The 20,775-nt window shown below is 36.5% G+C and overlaps 1 protein-coding gene, 1 long non-coding RNA gene and 1 pseudogene across 2 annotated transcripts in view; 2 read left to right on the top strand and 1 right to left on the bottom strand.

The window, feature by feature from the left end:
* The window catches only part of LOC110257996 (uncharacterized), an 819,260-nt gene that overhangs the window by 22,219 nt on the left and 776,266 nt on the right, over positions 1 to 20,775 (bottom strand). The gene's annotated exons all lie outside the window — the stretch shown is intronic.
* Positions 910 to 1,871, top strand: LOC146401351 (putative olfactory receptor 2B3; annotated as a pseudogene).
* LOC146401350 (olfactory receptor 2B11-like) lies at positions 11,530 to 12,474 on the top strand. The gene has a single exon (XM_084970294.1). The coding sequence runs from the start codon at positions 11,530 to 11,532 to the stop codon at positions 12,472 to 12,474; it is 945 nt and encodes a 314-aa protein (XP_084826420.1).

The raw sequence follows: 20,775 nt of genomic DNA, 5'->3' as shown, positions 1-20,775 counted from the left end.
CCTTGCTCAGTGGGTTAACGATCCGGCGTTGCCGTGAGCTGTGGTGTAGGCTGCAGACGCGGCTCGGATCCCGCGTTGCTGTGGCTCTGGTGTAGGCCGGTGGCTACAGCTCCGATTCGACCCCTAGCCTGGGAACCTCCATATGCTGCGGGAGCGGCCCAAGAAATAGCAACAACAACAACAACAATAACAACAACAACAACAACAACAAAAGACAAAAAAAAATGTATTGGGGAAATAGCAATTTAAAAAAAAAGAAAGGTCATTATCACCAGAAAAAAAAACTATTGGATTAAAAGAAGTATTATTATCAAATGGTTATTAAGGTAATAATTTGAAGGTAAGAAAAGGGAGAGAGAAGAATTGAAATGTATTGAGCACTTAAAATGTCCATGTTAAGTTTACATTCTTGGCATTTAAATGTTCCCATCATGGCTCAGTGGAAAAGAAACTGACTAGTATCCATGAGGATGCTGGCTTTGCTCAGTGGGTTAAGGATTTGGCATTGCCATGATCTGTGGTGTAGGTTGCAGATGTGGCTGGGATCTGGCATTGTTCTGGTTGTGGCGTAGGCTGGCAGCTACAGCTCTGATTAGACCCCTAGCCTCGGAACTTCCATATACCATGGGTGTAGCCCTAAAAAGACCAAAATATTGAAAAAAAAATAAATGTAATGATTTAATTCATAAAGTCAAACCTAACTACTGAAAACAGAACACCTACTTTCTAACGATGGGGTAATTATACTGTATTTCACAAGATCTATTTACCGACTATAAATTATATTTGCATTGCATCATTCATTATAATTGTTCTAAATTCAGTCCAGTTACAATAAGAGTATTCGATAATTTCCGACTGACAATTTCCCGTTTTATGCTTTCAGGAATGAAAAGTTAGTGAGTCACCATGAATCGGGCAAACGAGAGCTCCTCAAAAGAGTTCATACTACTTGACTTCTCAGACAAGCCCTGGCTACAAACGCCCCTTTTGGTGCTCCTATTAGCATCATACGCAACCACCATCTTTGGCAATGTGTCCATCATGATGGTGTGCATTCTGGATCCCAAGCTTCACACTCCCATGTATTTCTTTCTCACAAACCTCTCCATATTAGATCTCTGTTACACCACGAGCCTCATATGTTGAAAAACATTTGTCAGAACAAAAAGACCATCAGTTATGGTGGCTGTGTGGCCCAGCTCATCATCTTCCTGGCTCTGGGTGCTACGGAGTGTCTCCTCCTGGCTGTTATGTCCTTTGACAGATATGTGGCCATTTGCAGACCCCTCCGCTACGTAGTCATCATGAACCCCCGGTTCTGCCTCAAGATGACAGCCTTCTCCTGGCTCACTGGCTTCAGCAACTCAGTGTTGCAGTCCTCCTTGACCCTTAACATGCCTCTCTGTGGTCATCAGGAAGTGGACCACTTTTTCTGTGAGGTTCCTGCCCTTCTCAAGTTGTCATGTGCTGACACAAAGCCTATTGTCTCTGAGCTCTTTTTCTTCAGTGTGTTAATTCTGCTAATTCCAGTGACATTGATCCTCATCTCCTATGGCTTCATAGCTCAAGCAGTATTGAGAATCAGGTCAGCCGAAGGACGGCGAAAAGCTTTTGGAACGTGTGGGTCTCACATGGTTGTGGTCTCTCTCTTTTTTGGAACAGGCATTTACATGTACCTACAACCACCTTCGTCCACTTCTAAGGACTGGGGAAAGATGGTTTCCCTTTTCTATGGGATATTCACACCCATGTTGAACCCTCTCATCTATAGCCTTAGAAATAAAGATATGAAAGAGGCCTTCAAGAGGCTGGAATTATTAACATTTTCTATAAGAAATAAGTGTTCCATTGTGACAACAATCTTCTGAGTCTGTCCTTATCCTTGAAAATGATAATAGTCTTTTAATTGATTTTTCATTTTTTCAGGCTCTTATGATTTTATTGAATTCAGCCAAAACTTATAAAACTTGCTTCAGGAAGCAATGCTGAAGACATCTTTTCTTTTGCTAAAAAAAATTTATTATGATTTATTTACAATGTTCTGTTAATTTCTGTTGTACACCAAAGTGACCCAGTAATACATATGTATACACTCTTTTTCTCACATTATCCTCCACCATATTCCTTTACAGGTGATTAGATATATAGTTCCCTGTGCTATACAGCAGGATCTCATTGCCTGTCCACTCCAAATGCAAGAGTTTTCATCTACTAACCCCAAATTCTCGGTCCATCCCACTCCCTCCCTCCCCCCAGCAAACACGAGTCTGTCCTACATGCCCATGATCTTTTCTGTTTTGTAGGTGGATCACTTGTGCCATATTTTAGACTCCACATATACGTGATATGGTGTCTGTCTATCTCTTTCTGACTTACTTCACTTAGTATGAGAGTGTCTAGTTCCATCCATGTTGCTGTAAATGGCATTATTTGGTCCTTTTATGGTTGAGTAATATTCCATTGTTTATATGTACCACATCTTCCTAATCCATTCATCCATTTAGGTTGTTTCCATGTCTTGACTATTGTGAATAGTGCTGTGATGAATATATGGGTGCATGTATGTTTTTCAATGAAATTTTTGTCTGGATACATGCCCAATACACAGAAATAGATCGCATTTCTATATACTAACAATGAAAGATCAGAAAGAGAAATTAGGGGAACAATCCCATTTACCATTGCACCAAAAAGAATAAAATAGCTAGAAATAAGCCTTCCTAAAGAGACAAAAGACCCTTACTCTGAAAACTATAAGACACTGATGAAAGAAATCAAAGCAGAAACAAATTGATGGAAAAATATACCAGGCTCTTAGATTGGAAGACTCAATGTAGTCAAAGTGACAATACTGTCTGAGGCAATCTACAGATTCAAGGCAATCCCTATCATATTACCAATGACATTCTTTAGAACAAAACATTCTAAAATTTGTATGGAAAGATATCTTTTCTAAGTTAAAAGCTCCTTTGCTTTCCAGAAGTTTCCTCCATGTACTTTGTTCCTTTGTTCCTTGGTAAAATTTCTTCCTATCAATGTCAGACTGTCCAAGACACTTAGATGGTTTACCTTCCCACTTATGTACTATTTGTTGGAGAACCATTTTGTCTACCACCTTAGTTAGGAATTTCCCCATCTTTATGATTAAATGACCAACGATCCCAAGCCAAAATTTTCCCATAATCACCCCAGTCCTCAGTCACTTTACATCCTCCCATCCCTTTATAATTCCATCATATACACCTTCCAGAACAGTTTCAAGTATGCAGTTTATGTCAAATCTAGCTGGCTTTAAACTAGCTAAGTGTGTGTATCTCATACTAGAAATTTAAAATATCAATTGAGTTTTATTTCCAACTCTGTTTTCAATTCATCCCATCATTCTCCATGGATAGCATTTTCCCCTTTTCTTTCATTTTCCAATATTTATTTGTCCCAAATCCTTATTTGTTCAAAGTTCTGCACCAACCAAACACACGTGATAGCCCATAAATGATGATGTTTTTTATAGAAATGTTCACTGGAATACTTTTTTCTAATATTTAACTGAATAAATTCATTCTTCTTTGGGGTAACCTCTAAATAAATATTTATTGATATTTTTAACACTAGATAGTACTAGACCAGAGGGAAAATAATCGCAGTTATTATACTGAAAAAAAATTTTTTGTCCTTTTAGGGCCATACCCATGACATATGGAGGTTCCCAGGTTTGGGGTCATATCGGCCTATATCAGAGCTCCAGCAATACCAGCTCTGAGCCACTTCTGCAACCTACACCACAGCTCACTCAACACTTGATCCTTAACCCACCGAACAAGGCTAAGGATTGAACCCAAGTCCTCATGGATATTAGTCAGGTTTGTTAACCACTGAGCCATGACAAGAACTCCTGAAAAAAATATTCTAATTCCCGGAGGAAATGACCCTTAAATTCAGACATTTAAATGATTAGTTGCAGTTAGTAATATAAGGACATAGATGGGACAACATTTTAGGCAACAGAGAAAGGGTTACAAAGCATTTTATAAATTACAAGTAATTAAAAATGGTTAAGAAAGAGAGTACAAGACACATATAAAAAGAGCCTGGAGATGATAACTGAAAAGTCTAGACTTTATCCACTAATGAAAGCAGAAATGTTAGAGTACAGAAAGTACCAGCACCAGTATAAAGTAACTAAAAACCTAAGTGCAGAATACAGCTCTTATATAATAATCATGTGTTTACTAAATGAGACATGTAATAAGCAGTAAGAGATTCAAGACACAAAAAACAAATGAATATCAATTATATCTCTAGTGTAAGTGCCTTTTTTAAATTTCCAAAGCTGTTTCTACCATTGCCATCTCTTTTTGAATATGATAGACATTTCAAACTCAACACCATCAAAAGCTAAACACCTGCTCACCCTTCACCACAAAGCTCTTTTCACTATTTTAACAAATGGATTCACCTTCTGTTTACATTTGCAAATCAGAAACCCTGAACCATATCTTATGCCATTCACTCCTTAGTTTTTTAAATCAAAACCATTTCCAAAACATATCAATCATTCCTCTTTTGTACCTCCCATCTCTCCATTCCTTTCTATCTTCACATTTCTGGTACCATCACGTTTTACCCATAAGTTTACCAAATTATTAACCTACCTATCATTATGCACTCCTGCCAACTCTTAGAAATACACTTTTTAAAAATAAAGCCAGTGATCATTTCACTGCAAATACAATCATCCCATTCTCTTCACCTGTACTGAGATTATCAGTGGCATTCTATTGTTCACTAGTTAAAAACAAATACTCACTTACTAGCAATACAGCTCTCTTCTTTTTTTCTGGCCACATCCATGGCATGTGGAAGTTCTGGGGCCAGGGATGAAACCTATTCCACAGCAGCAACCCAAGCTGCTGCACTGAAAACGCTGGATCCTAATCCTGCTGTGCCACAAAGGAACTCCCATACAGCTTGCTCGTCGCTCTCTCTGTCTTTTGCACTTACCATATTTCCTTAAAGCATAGAACCTTTGCACATACTGATCCTTCTACCTGGAATACTCTTCCCATCCATATTTACCTAATTACTAATGGCTCAGGCCTCATTAGAAAAAATTTTTGTGGTCTCTCTCTGATTCAGTGAAATACCCACAAATTTACTTGTTCATTATGTACCTCTCATTTGTGGCACTTTTACTTTTAAGTGATCATTTGATAAGTGCCTTTACTTCCTACTAGACTGTAAATTCATCAAAAAGTCTACAAACAATAAGTGCTGGAGAGGGTATGGAGAAAAAGGAACCCTAGGACACTGTTGGTGGGATTGTAAATTGGTGCAACCACTGTGGAAAACGGTATGGAGAGTCCTCAGAAAACTAAAACTAGAAGTACCATTTGATCCAGCAATCCCACTCCTGGCCATCTATCCAGAGAAAACCACAATTCGCAAAGACACATGTACTCCGATGTTCACTGAAGCACTATTTTCAATAGCCAAGACATGGAAACAACCTAAATGTCCATCGACAGAGGAGTGGATCCAGAAGATGTGGTACATATACACAATGGAATATGACTCAGCCATTCAAAGGAACGAAATACCGGCATTTGTAGCAACATGGATGGACCTAGAAATTATCATGCTAAGTGAAGTCAGCCATACAATGAGACACCAACATCAAATGCTTTCACTGACATGTGGAATCTGAAAAAAGGACAGATTGAACTTCTTTGCAGAACAGATGCTGACTCACAGACATTGAAAAACTTACAGTCTCCGGAGGAGACAGTTTGGGGGATGGGGGGATGTGCTTGGGTTGCGGGGTGGACATCCTGTGAAATTGGATTGTTATGATCATTATACAACTACAGATGTGATAAGTTCATTTGAGTAATTAAAAAAAGTAAAAAAAAAAAAGAGCATGGAACAAAGTTTGGTTTTTCTCACCAAAACATTCACAGCACTTAGTTTTGGAGGCAGAAAATTAAAACATCAATTGTCAAAACTATGGATAATTTTAGCTAATATGCAAATTTTCATTTATTCTGTTAAAAGAATTTTCAGAGATGTGAAACTCTCTAGGGCTAGGAATGGTGGTCATATGAAATTCCATGGTGGGATATATACTTAAATTCTCAAAAGCTAAGGAAATTGTATTTCCCTGTAAAAATGAAAATCTAGTGATTGTCACATATAGTTATTAATAATCCTTTCTCTTTTAAAAGTTACATAAATACATTATTTATGTAATTATAAAGATAATAAGAGACATATAATAATATGAGACATATTTATGTAAGATAATAATATGAGACTTATATTTTAGAAAAAGCAAACAGTTTTATGGAAAAGATTCATCCTTAAATTTACTATATTTAAAGTTTACCACTGTTGGCATATTAGTTTATTCATCTTTTCTGTCAATGGAGGGTTATAATTTCTTTTTTATGTGCATTATATCTTGATAACATACCTAGATTCTTTTTTATTTAAGGTTCTTTAAATTCTATAGTGCTTTACAATTTTCAAAAGTTTCACACACATGATTTCATAAAATCCCATAATAACCCATTTTTCCCCTACCCATATATTGCTCTCTCCTCCTTTGCTCTCCTCACTGGGAACTACTCATTTGTTCTCTACATCTGTGAGTCTGCTTCTTTTTTGTTATAGTCACAATTTGTTGTATTTTTTAGGTTCCACATGTAAGTGATATCATACAGTGTTTGTCTTTTTCTCTATGACTTACTTCCTTTAGTATAATGCCCTCCAAGTCCATCCATGTTGATGAAAATGGCTAAATTTCATTCTTTTCTGAATAGCATTCTATTGTACATATACATCACATCTTCTTTATCCATCCATCTACTGATGGACACTTAGGTTGCTTAAATACCTTGGCAATTATAAATAATGCTGCTATGACTATTGTGTGCATATATCTTTTCAAATTAGTAGTTTTGGTTTTTTGATTATTTTTTTTTCAGATACATACCCAAGAGTGGAATTGCTAGGTCATATAGTAGTTTTATTTTTAGTTTTTTTTTGAGAAATCTCCATATTATTTTTCACAGTGGCTGCAGCAATTTATATTCCCACCAATAGTAAATAAGGGTTCCCTTTTCCCCACATTCTTGCCAACATTTTATACCTGAATTCTTTAAAACACAGATTAAATAGCTGTCTTCAAGTGGAAACAAAATAATGAGATTCTAAAAATTCATGCACTTGATGGATCAGAAAAGAAGAAAAAAATTCTTAGTTCCAGATAGTAATATATAAAATTGAAGACATTGTTTGAGAAAGAGAGGTGAATTAAAATGTAATATCTAGTGATTAGAATTTTTATTTAAGAACATTAAAAATGTACCTGCTATTGAACTTTGAGTGGATTAAAATACCTCCTAATATATGCTTTTACTTGGATAAATAGTTAAAGGAAAAAAGAATAAGGGAAAAGTGAAAAGAGAATAAGCCTATTTCACCAAAGGATTATAGTTCCAAGAAATCTACATATAGAAGCATAAAGAGAGTCGTGTCTTTACAAATACTGTGGATGTGGCCACTGGAACTCAAAGCAGACTTAGATCAAATAGATTAGATGCTAAATTTTAGAGAAAGTTATACTACCAAATAAAGATGACTCTTAAGCCTTGAGATTTAAAATAACCCTTGGACACCAATCTTCGTTAAGTAGGAAGGAAGTTGAAAAAGCAAACATATTCATTATTGCTCTTTTCAGATATAGACATTGAGGTTAACGGACCTACAAAAAAATAAAAACCAATAGTATGAGGAATAACTGGTATAAAGTAGCTGGGGACCTACTTCAATGAGTAGACCATGGGAATATTTCACAGCTCAGAGTTGGAACTCTTCACAACTGCTCATGGTTTTCAGAATTTCTGGATAACTTTGTCTTCTATGTATCTCTAAAGTTTTCTCTTTCCCAATGGGGGTTCTTTATTGGCCATCTTCTTCCAGTTCTACTGATTGAATTTTGGGGCATGTGGAGGACAGATAACTTGTCCATTTAATTCACAGGTTTATTAGCCAAGCAGAGACCCTGAACTTTGAACTGCATCTTATTAATGGATGAAAAATGTGTATATGTCTCTTTTCAGAAGGAGACAGATGTATTTTCTGTGGAGGAAGAATAAATGAAATATTTTGTGACTAAAAGGCAGACAGTGGTAATCTTGAAGGCTGACCACAGATATTTGGTTTCTCATACCTTCTAGGAATAGGGTAGGATTAAATTTTCCCTCCTGTTGAACTCAGTCACGGTCTGTGGCCAGCTTTGTTAATCAGTGTGAGTTAAAGTCACAGCCTTCAAGACTAGGATAGGGAACAGTTTCACATAATTTCATAGAGACAGAGAGAGTTAAACAAAATGAGAAGGCAGAAGAATATGTTTTAAATGAAAGAATGAGAAACAATCCCTGAAAAACTCCAATGAAACAGGGGTAAATAATTTACCAGATAAAAAGTTCAAGGCAATAGTAATAAAAATATTAACTAAGCTAGGTAGGGGGTGCAATATAAGAACACAGACTTTCACCAAAGAACTAGAAAATATAATAAAGAAATAGTCCGAGCTGAAGAATGCAGTAACTGAAATGAAGAATTCAGTTCACTAGGGGGAATTAACAACAGATTAAATGATACAGAAGAATATATAAGCAATCCAAAAAATAGAATAATAGAAATCAGCCAATCAGACATCAAAAACATTTTTTGTTGTTGTTGTTTTAAATAAGAATAGTTTAAGAGAATTCTGGGACAATGTCAAGCACACTACCATTCGCGATACAGGAATCCCAGAAAAATAAGAGATAGAGAAAGGTGTCAAATGTATTTGATGAAATTAGGGCTGAAACCTCCCTGAACCTGAAGAAAGAAACAGATATTCAGGTACTGGAAGCACAGGGGTTTCCAAATACTGTAAGATATCACTCATATGTGGAATCTAAAAAACAAACAAAAAACAAAACAAAAATAAACTCACAGGTACAAACAAATTAGGGTTATCAGAGGGGAAGGGTTTGGGGGCATGGGTGAAACAGCTAAAAGGGGTTGTGATGGCAACTAGACTTGTGATGGTGATCACTTGCTAGTGTATACAGATAATGAATTACAATGTTGTACACCTGAAAGTTATCTAATTTTTAAAAAATAATAATGAAAATCTGTTTTGCCACATATCATATTGCCCATTGTGCATTATTTCACTACATTTCAATCATTCTGTATCCAAGTTTACTGAGACACTGAGAATAAGCACCAATCTCTTATTTCTCTATTACAAATAAATGTCATTACAGCAAATTTTTGTAATTTTTCAATGTTAATATTTGAAGCAATGGAGAAAGTTACGTGTAGTGGGCATTTGAAAATATTTATTGATTGAATAAATTAATGAAACTCTGTAAACTGATTTCTTCTTGATACAATTTTTTATTATTTAAATCATTTGCGAGGAGTTCCCGTCGTGGCGCAGTGGTTAACGAATCAGACTAGGAACCATGAGGTTGCGGGTTCGATTCCTGCCCTTGCTCAGTGGGTTACGGATCCAGCGTTGCTGTGAGCTGTGGTGTAGGTCGCAGATGCGACTCGAATCTCGCGTTGCTGTGGCTCTGGCGTAGGCCAGTGGCTATAGCTCCAATTAGACCCCTAGCCTGGGAACCTCCCATATGCCTTGGGAGCGGCCCAAGAAATGGCAAAAAGACAAAAAAAAAAAATCATTTGTGGAACTTTAACATAGTCAGTGTTAGGTCAATCTATACTATGCTAGGCTATTGGAGGAAAAATATTTGAAAACAAGAAACTTTTAGTTCCTTAAAAGTCATATTGGAAGGTGACTGCTCCTTCTTTCTCTATGTAAAATTAAAATTACTCAACATGTATTATATCAGGAAATAATATCCCAAGAAAAAGTATAAATAAAAGAAAATTGTATCTTGACACCAAAAATAATTGTCTCGAATTTTCCCTGAAATCCAAGTAAATAGTCTATGAAATTATTGAAGTAGGTTAGCTTTTCTGGGATTCTTTCAGTCCTGAGCTAATTTTCCACAACAGGAAAAATGCCAAAATTTATCATTTCATTGTACTGGGCAAGAAGGAACTTAGCAGTATTATACCCTCTAGGGAATTTCTAGTGTTTCTTGACAAGAATTTCCACTGAGGTTTATTATCTCAATGGAAAAAATGTCCCACAGCTCTATAAAGAGTAAGAACACTTCCTTAACAATTATTTTAGAATAAAATAGGTTTCCACATCTGAACATATCTAGGATCCTTCAAATCAAATGAATAATATTAAGGACTTATGATAAGAAGACACTGAACACAGAGAGAATATTCAATATTTACCTCCAACTAACATTTCATTCTGATGGAAAAAAAAAGATCAGTGTCAATTTTTGCAAGAAAGGGAAATACTACCATGGAATATCAACACTGATTTAAAGAAGGTATTGTATGTGAGTGGGAGCGATCTGTTCAGCTTAATCGTCTTTACCATTTTGCACAACCTCATGCACTTTGTGATAAGAATAATTTGGGGAAATGAAAGGGAAGAAAACGCAATCTTTACAAGACTTCTTTTGGCAGAGATAAGTACAATGTTAATATTGGGATACAACCTAAAGAAAAATTAATTAGAAGATACAGATGCATAAATCAACCTGGACACTGTACTCAATGAAAATAACTAACCCAACATAAAGTATTACACTTGCAAAAGGGTAGCCACACATATTGAACTAATTAATCCTCATGGCACAGAAAGATTGTTGTGATCATTTCTGCTGTACAACAAAGTGACTCGGTTATACACATACACACATCCATTCCTTTTCAGATTCTTTTCTCATAAAGCTTATCACAGAATATTGGGTAGGCTTCCCTGTGCTATACTTCAGGTCTTCATTGACTGGGAATCATTTTAACTGTGTGTTTTCTTCTATGACAAGTTTTATCTTTGCAAAAGTCATTTTATGATTTGAGATACAGGACTAAGGAAAAGTGCTCTCTCTTGCTGTTTCTATATGAAACAGACCAATCCAGCTAGAGTTCTGAACTTACCTAAATAAACTCAGAAATTCAACCAGAGAATAATAAGGTTTAGCAGACTAAGGATGAAAGAAATGAACACATGTGGTAAGTCAGCACAGGTGAGTTTGGGGAAACATTCTTCCATTTCATTATTTTCTCAAATATAAGAAAAACTGTGGTATCCCTTTACTTAATCATTATTCTATAAAAATTTTCTATATTACATTCTCTAGGTAAAATATAGAGATTTGTTAATCTTCTTTTAGATGTACTACAAAATAATAATTTGGGGCATTTTGATTCATGTTTTCATCTTGCAAGTATCAATTCACATCACTGGAGTTACATCACAGAGAAAATCCCTTCATAACTCACTTTATTTAACTGAATAAGTTGACCATCAAGAATATTTAATACTGAAATATACATCTTCATTTTGACTTAAGTCCATGAACAAGAGCAACGACAGTCATGAATGCAAGAAATGTAAGTACTCCAAAGGTTTTCATTCTCTTGGGCTTCTCTGACCATCCCTGGTTGGAAATGCCACTCTTCATAATAGTGCTTGCAGCTTACATCTGCACACTAGTAGGAAACATCTCAATTATAGTGGTATCCAGAGTAGATCCGAATCTTGACAGCCCTATGTACTTCTTCCTTTCCAACCTCTCCTTCCTGGACCTTTGTTTTACCACAACCACCATCCCTCAACTGCTGCTAAACCTCTGGGGCCCAGATAAGTCTATCAGCTACAGAGGCTGTGTGACTCAGTTTTATATGTTTCACTTTTTGGGGGCCACCGAATGCATCCTCTTAGCTGTGATGTCCTTGGATCGTTACATGGCCATCTGCAAGCCTTTGAGGTACCCAGTCATCATGCATCAGCAACTCTGTATCTTCCTAGTGGTCATGGCATGGCTAAGTGGTTTGGTCAACTCCTTGCTTCAGTCATCCCTCACCATCCAGCTGCCACTTTGTGGCAACAACAAGGTAGATGATTTCCTGTGTGAGGTCCCAGTGATGATCAAGATGTCATGTACTGATACCACATTCAATGTAGCTATGCTCTCCATTGTGGGAACATTCTATTCCCTCGTTCCCTTGTCACTTATTCTTGTCTCCTATGGGTTCATCGTAGCTACAGTGCTCAGAATTCAGTCCTCAGAGGGAAAGAAGAAGGCCTTTAACACATGCAGTTCTCATATTATTGTTGTATCTCTCTTCTATGGGCCAGTAATTAGCATGTATGTGCAACCTTCTGCTGCTAACTCCCAGGATAAGAACAAACTCATGTCCCTATTCTACAGCTTGGTGACTCCTATGCTTAATCCTTTTATTTATACTTTGAGGAACAAAGACATGAAAGGGGCAATGATGAGGCTTCTTGTCTCATTGTACCATCAAAGAAGAGGATAAACATAGCTATTTTTGTACTTCATACTTTCCATATAGGACTTAGAAGAGCCTCTGTTCTAAATTACCTCTTGGTTTTGCCTCGTCTCAAAAGTATCCCCAAAGACGTAACTTTTTACTATGTAGCTATCATAAGAAATAAAATAAATATATGGTACTAAATTTAAATTAAATTTATAAAAATATTAAAAATTCATATCTGTATAAATTGTGTCTTAACAAACATATTGAAAATTTTTCTTAAATAGATGTTTTTTTAAACATCTCTATGTTACAAGTTTTCCCAAGTATAGGCACATTTGATGCACCTGGTCCTATTTGCTAGAAAGACTGTTTTTCAGCTTTGGTACACATCAGAATACTTATACTTTAAAAATCACAAACATGACTCCACTGCAGATATCTTGTATCAGAATTTTGAGAAATCATGTCCAGAAAACTATTTTTAAAAACTTCCTCAGTTAACATCAATTTAAACGTAGAATTTGTGAGGACCATCACAGGAAAATATTTTTGAGATAGTCTTTAGAGACAAAAGTCAGACAGGATCTGACATATGGGAAAAGGTATAGCCCATCTACCCACTCACCCCCCGCCCCCCCAAAAAAGAAGATAGTTTGTTGAATATGTGAAGAATCTCAGATGCTCCAAGCTTTTAAGAAAAATTGTAAACCCACAGGCAGAGAATTTAAAATCACAACTCCTAGCAAATGCTAAGGCAAATGCAAAAAGACCAAGCTGAATATCTAGAAGATACGCTTCCTAATAATTAAATGTTCTATTAAATTCAGCTACGTACTTTGATCAGTAGTATCATTTATGTGCAATAAAATTTTCAAAATTGGTTTCCTAAAACTAAATTATACAACAAAGAAATTGATAATTGAATTGTTACTATTGATAACTGAATTATCAGTCTGAGTAAGCAAATATCTTAGAATACCTTAAAGCGAACCAAAAGCAAAAAGAAGAAACTGCAAAAAAATATGTAAGAAAATACACGATTTAGAGAAAAAACACATAAATCTAAATACAAACAATAGGACTGGTAGTTGGATTAAAGCAGTAGATGGAAGAGAAATAATTAAGTAAATATTAGGAAAAATGCTTGGGAGTGAGATGTTCCAGCCATACATTAGGCACCCCAGTCCTGAAATCTGACAATGGGAAGATAAACCCCCTTAGCTGGTTTGGAAAACAGTGGGGCTTACAGGAGGGCTGTAAGAAACCAAGACTTCACTCTTAAAGAGAGAGCAGTCGTCCTGTCAAAATGCAGAGGCTGCAGACAGAAAACTGCCTGGGTGTTTTGTCTACAAAACACCTTGGGAGGAGCAAAGCTAGCTCCAGGGAGGAAACCACTTTCAGGATGGGAGTGAAAGCAGCTCAGTGGCATAGCACAACCACTCCAGCTCCAATCCAGCCTCCATGGACACTGGGAAAAGAGTGAAACCAGCACAGAAGAGCAGCCCCAAGCCCTCAGGCCCTGGCAAGGACCCATCGCAACAATCCAAGGTATCCAAGGTGGAGATAACCATCACACCCAGCAGAAACCCAACTCAGTTGGGGCTCCTCTTACAGCCCCCTGGGCCCCAAACCTACCCCCAGTAGGATGGTAACAGCCAGTGAGAATAGGAGAAACGCTCTCACTCTAGTCCTTCCAACTCCAGTCATACCTCACACCAAGGTGGCAGCTGCCAGCACACACCAGGAGAAGATGTAGCCCATGCTCACCTCAGATCCAGCTCTCCCACCAAAGCCACTGGGCACATGCAGAATTCACAGGGATGCCTCAAGACTGGGATAGGAAGCTGTTTCACCTAATTTTCATAAAGACAGAGAAAGTTAAACAAAATTAGAAGATAAAGGAATTTGTTCCAAAGAAGAAGAAAAAATCTGAAAAAAGTGAGTGAAACAGACAAATGTGAACAAATTAAAGTTCAACAAAGAAATCAAAACTATTTTTAAAAACCCTAATTTATGAGAACAATGACAGCTCTGAAGAATTCAATAAACAACTTCAAAAACAGACTCAACCAAACAAATGAGAGAATTGGTGAATTATAAGACTTATTTAAAATCATACTGTCAGGAGAGCAAAAAGAAAAAAAATTAAAAAGAAAGAGAAAATCTATGTGAATTACGGAATACCATTAAAAGATACTATCTATGAATTACTGGAGTCCCAGAAGGAGTAGGAGGGAGAAAGTAGCATAAAGTTTATTCAACAATTGTAAAGATATACTCAGTCAACATCAGAGCACTTAAATATATTAAGCAAACACAAACAGAACAAAAGAGTAAAATAGACAACAATGTAACAAGAGTAGGAGACTTTAATACCTCACTTAGAATCAAGAATGGAACTATCATCAAAACAAATCAATGAGGACACAGGATTGGAAATATACTTTAATCCAAATGAACCTAACAAACATATATAGAACATTCCATCCAACAAGAGTAGCACAAACATTCTTATCACGTACACAGAACATTTTCCAAGATAGATTGGTCATATGTTAAGTTACAAAACAAGACTTAGCAAATGTAAGAGGATTGAATTCATAGCAAGCATCTTTTCTGACCACAATGGTATATGAAACTTTTCTGACCACAATGGTACATGAAACTAGATATCAACTAGGATATCTATTCCAGGATGACAACTGGAAAATTTACAAGCATGTGGAAACTAAACAACACACACCCGAACATCCACAGGTCAAAAAAATCAAATGGAAAATCAAAAACATATTTTAATACAAATGAAAACAGAAATACAAAATACCAGAGTTCCCATTGTGGCACAGAGGAAACAATCCTACTAGTAACCATGAGCTTATGGGTTCAATCCCACTGATCTCGCTCAGTGGATTAAGGATCCAGTGTTGCTGTGAGCTGTGGTGTAGGTCAAAGACACAGCCAGCATCCTGCATTGCTGTGGCTGTGGTATTGCTGTGGCTACAGTTCCGATTCGACCCCTGACCTGGGAACCTCCATATACTATAGGCTTGGCCCTAAAAAGCAAAAAGAAAAAGAAATACAAAATACCAAAACTTACAGGATGCAGCAAAAGCAGTTCTAATTTCCAGTCTATTTTATTGATAGTTATTCAACGTTTAGTTGTAATTTTGGTATTTTCATGAGAGGAGGTGAGCTTAAGTCTTTCTATTCTGCCATCTTGTCCCAATCTCCAGCAAAAGCAGTTCTAATAGGTAAGTTTATAAGGATAAATGAAAGAGAAAGATCACAAACCACCAACATACCTTTACCACAAGTAACTAGGAAAAGAGAAACAAACTAAGTGCAAATTTAGAAAGAAGAAAATCATAATGATCAGAGTAGAAATAAATAGAGATACCATAAAAGCAAAAAAAAAAAAAACCAAGATAAAGAGTTGGTTTTTTGAAAAGAAAAACAAAACTGACAAGCTTTAGCAAGAGTAACTGAGAAAAAGAGAGAGTGCAGAATTATTCACAATAGTTAAGACATGGAAACAAACTAAGCATCCATCAAAAGATGAATGGATAAAGAACATTACTTACATAATATGCAGTTATATATAGTTATATATAATTTATTGTTATATAACATTATATATATATAATGAAATATAATTCAGCCTTGAAAAAGAAGGAAATCTTGCCTTTTGCAAAAACATGGAGAGACCTTGAGAGTATTATGCTAGGCGACATAAAGCAGAAAGAGAAAGACAAGTATTATATGTTCTCACTTTTATGTGAAATCAAAAAATCCTCAGAGAAATAATAAGTAAAATGGTAGCTGCTAGGGATTGGGGTTGGGAGAAACAGAAAATGTCAGTCAAAGAGTATAACTATCAGCTTTAAAATGATAAATTAGTATCTGCGATCAAGATGACAGAGGAGTAGGACATGGAGCACACTTTCTCCCACAAACGACATTAAAAAAAATCTACATGCACAATGATTAGCACAGAACATCTACTGAACACTGGCAGAAGACTTCAGACTTCCAAAAAGGTCAACCTCCACATAACTAAGTAGAACAAAAGGGGAAAAGAGAGAGAGAAGGAGGAGGAGGAGAAGGAGAAGAAGAAGAAGAGGAAGAAGAGGAGGGAGGGGGAGGGGAATGGGAGGGCAGATGGGGAGGATAGGGGAGAGGGAGGAAGAGAAGGGGAAGAGGAAGAGAAGAGAAGAGAAAAAAAGGAATCAGGAAGAACAAACAAAACCTAAAGTCAGCAGAAGGAAGGAAATCATAAAGATCACACACACAAACACACACACACACACACACACACACTATATATACAAGACTCCTATATCAAAACATTGTGGTAACCACAAACCAAAAATCTACAATACAAACACACACACACACACACACACACACACACACACGCACACACACAAATAAGAAAAATCAATTAGGGAGTTCCCATCGTGGCTCAGCAGAAATGAATCTAACTAGTATCCATGAGCACAGCTGTTATCTCTGGCCTTGCTCAGGGGTCAAGGATCCAGTGTTGCCATGAGCTGTGGTGTAGGCCAGCAGCTGCAGCTCCAATATGACCCATAGCCTGAGAACCTCCATATGCTGTGGTTACAGCCCTAAAAAGACAAAAACAAAATAAAAAACAATTAAAACACAACATTAAAGACAGTCATCAAACCATAAGATAAGAGAATAAAAGAAGGGAAGAGAAAAAAACAACAAAAACAAATCCAAAATAATTAACAAAATGGCAAAAAGAACACAGATGTCAATAATTACCTTAACTGTAAATGGAATAAATGCTCTAACCAAAAGATGTAGCCTGGCTAAATGGATACAAAAACAAGACCCAAATATATGCTGGCCTATAAAGAAGATATAGTATATGCATATACAATGGAATATTATTCATCCATGAAAAAGAATGAAATAATGCTGTTTACAGCAACATGGATGACCCTAGAGATTATCATACTAAGTGAAGTTAGACAGTGAAAAACAAACATCATATGATATCACTTATAAGTGGAATCTTAAAACAAAAAGATACTGCAGAAATACTCACAGACTTTGAAAACAAACTTATAGTTACCAAAGGGAACATGTAGGGGGAGGGATGGACTGGGGATTTGGGATTGGCATATGCACACTGGGATATATGCAATGATTGGCCAACAGAGACCTCCTGAATAGCAGAGGGAACTCACCCAATATTCTGTGATGATCTTTATGGGAAAAGAAACTGAAAAAGAATGAATGTGTGTATATGTATAACTGAATCACTTTGTTGTACAGTGGGAATTATCACAACACTGTAATTCAACTATACTTCAATAAAATTTTTAAAAAAGAAAAAAAAAGTGAAGAAGACCTAAATAGATATTTCTCCAAAGAAGATATATGGATGGCCAGTAGGCACATAAGAAGATGCTCAACATCACTAATTATTAGCAAAATGCAAATCAAAACTATAATGAGGTACTACCTCACACTGGTCAGAATGGCCATCATTAATATGTCTACAAATAACAAATGCTGGAGAGGGTATGGAGAAAGGGGAACTCTCCTACACTGTTAGGGGGAATGTAAATTGGTACAACCACTATGGAAAACAGTATGTAGGTTTCTTGGAAAATTAAATCTAGAACTACCATATGATCCAGAAATTCCACTATTGGGCTTATATGCATACATAACCACAATTCAAAAAGATGCATCTACCCCCATGTTCTTTGCAGCAGTATTCATAATACCCGAGACATGGAAAAAACCTAAATGTCCATCACCAGATGAATGGATTGATATGGTACCTATATATAATGAAAATCTACTCAGCCATAAAAAAGAACAAAATAATGCCACTCACAGCCACATGGATGTAACTAGAGAACATCATTCTAAGTGAAGTAAGTCAGAACAAGAACGACAAACACCAGATGATATCACTGACATATTGAACCTAAAATAGGGCACAAATGAACCTAACTACAAAACAGAAACAGACTCACAGACATGGAGAACACTCTTGCGGTTGCCAAGGGAGAGAAGGGAGAGCGTGGGATGGACTGGGAGTTTGGGGTTAGTAGATGCAAACTATTACAATTAGAATGTATAGACAATAAGGTTGTACTGTATCGTTTATCCAATCTCCTGAGATAGACCATAATGGAAAATAATATTAAAAAATGAATGTTTATGTATATATATACACACACACATACGTATATGTATGACTGGGTCACTTAGCTATACAGCAGAAATGTGCATAACATTGTAAATCAACTATATTTCAATTAAAAACAATAATAATAAAATAAAATGAATAAATTTGGGGTATCTAATTTACGCCTGGTGACATAATTCACAATACTGTATTATATACTTGAAAGTTGATAGGAGAATAGATCTTAAATGCTCTTACTACAAAAAAAAATGTATAATAAGTAAGGGAATAGATGGGTTAATGACCATGGCTGTGGTAAACATTTGCAGTATATACATGTATAAATCACCACATTGTACACCTTGAACTTACATATGTTGTACATCAATATCTCGAAAAAACTTAAGGAAAAAATTGAAATGTCAATAAGTAAAACTCAATATCAAATAAATAAAGGAAAACAGAATTTACCTAATTTCATCAGTCTCTCCACAAGGTTCTCATGAATACCAAATGAAACATAGTAACTTTGTAGTTGAGAATCCTGGCCCACACCATGTTATCCAAGTGTTCAAAATTCATATCACCAATAATAGAAAAATAGGAGTTCCCGTCGTGGCGCAGTGGTTAACGAATCCGACTAGGAACCATGAGGACGCGGGTTCAATCCCTGGCCTCACTCAGAGGGTTAAGGATCCGGCCTTGCCGTGAGCTGTGGTGTAGATTACAGACACAGCTTGGATCCCACATTGCTGTGGCTCTGGAGTAGGCCAGCAGCTGCAGCTCGGATTCGACCCCTAGCCTGGGAACCTCCATATGCTGCAAGTGTCACCCTAAAAAGCAAAAAAAAAAAAAAAAGAAAAAAATGCACTCAAGCGGACACAATATCACTGCTGTGGGGTATTACTGTCAAAAACGAATATTCTCATTCTGCATAAACACTAGTCAAATCTAAATTGAACAGTATTGTATGATGTAAATGACCTGTACTCTTCAAAAATACTAAGCTCATTAAAGGCAAAGAAAAACTGAAAAATGGTTCCAGATTAAAGGACAAGAAACATAACACTCAAATTCAATTTGAAATCCTGTATTTGATCTTTAATTTAGAAAATACTCTCAGGAACACTTAGGACTAGGTTGCATTATACTCCACAGTATTTCAGAAAAATATTGAAATGCACATTAATATTACATTATTATAGACAGAATATCAAAGTACTCATAGCAAAATATTAACATTGTGAAATCTGATGAAAATCTATAGTAAATCTATACTATTTTCTTTTCTTTAAGTTTTATTGGTACTGAATTGTAAATAGAATATGGCAGATTTGTATTTGAAAATTTATTATGCTTGATGCCACTTGTTGTTGTCATAGCATATGATAACCAGTGGCCTTTCAGCTTCACATTTGTAAAAAGAGATACAATATGTGACACTGAGGCCAATAAAAAAGCAGAGAATGAGTGTATCTGGGCTGGAAGCCAGAGCTAGTTTCTGTGATTATCCAATGACATATTTGTGCCAATCATTTTGCACTGCTGAGATAGACTCAGAAGATGCAATTGAGCATGTGTTTAGGGAACGTGCTGCACAGGAATAGGTATGAGATGAAGCGGACAGAGATTGGGAGACAGTGTCCAGATAGGGAGTAGAAATTTACTGGTATAAAGAAGCAGCTGGTCCTTCAATGCATTTAGCCTCCATTCTTAGCTGAGAAAAGGCTGAATTCATTGTTAGCTCTTCAGTAAAGTTGTCTGTGACCCAAATTAATGTGTGCTGTGTGACTGTCAATTTACCAAATATTGGCTTTAGGTTTAGGGTTGGCAATGGTAGGGTCTCAGACCTTCTAGTTACCTTGAGTGTTGTTGGCCATAAGAAAGGAACTCAGGGAGTTCCCACTGTGGCACAGGGGAAACAAATCTGACTAGTATGCATGAGGATGGGGGTTCGATCCCTGGCCTCACTCAGTGGGTTGGGGATCCAGTGTTGCTGTGAGCTGTAGTATAAGTCACAGACACAGCTCAGATCCCATGTTGCTGTGGCTGTGGCATAGGCTGGCGGCTGCAGCTCCTATTCAATCCCTAGTCTGGGAACTTCCATATGTCACAAGTTCAGCCCTAAAAACACACACACACACACACAAAGGGGGGGGGAATTCAGG

Source organism: Sus scrofa, chromosome 7, assembly GCF_054392235.1.
Source record: "Sus scrofa isolate SSC_HxYL_T2T_F1_AM1 chromosome 7, Sscrofa_HxYL_maternal_Yorkshire_Landrace_v2.0, whole genome shotgun sequence".
Lineage (NCBI taxonomy): Eukaryota > Metazoa > Chordata > Mammalia > Artiodactyla > Suidae > Sus > Sus scrofa.
The sequence above is the reverse complement of the archived record's forward strand: the minus strand, read 5'-3'. Positions and strand labels throughout refer to the sequence as shown.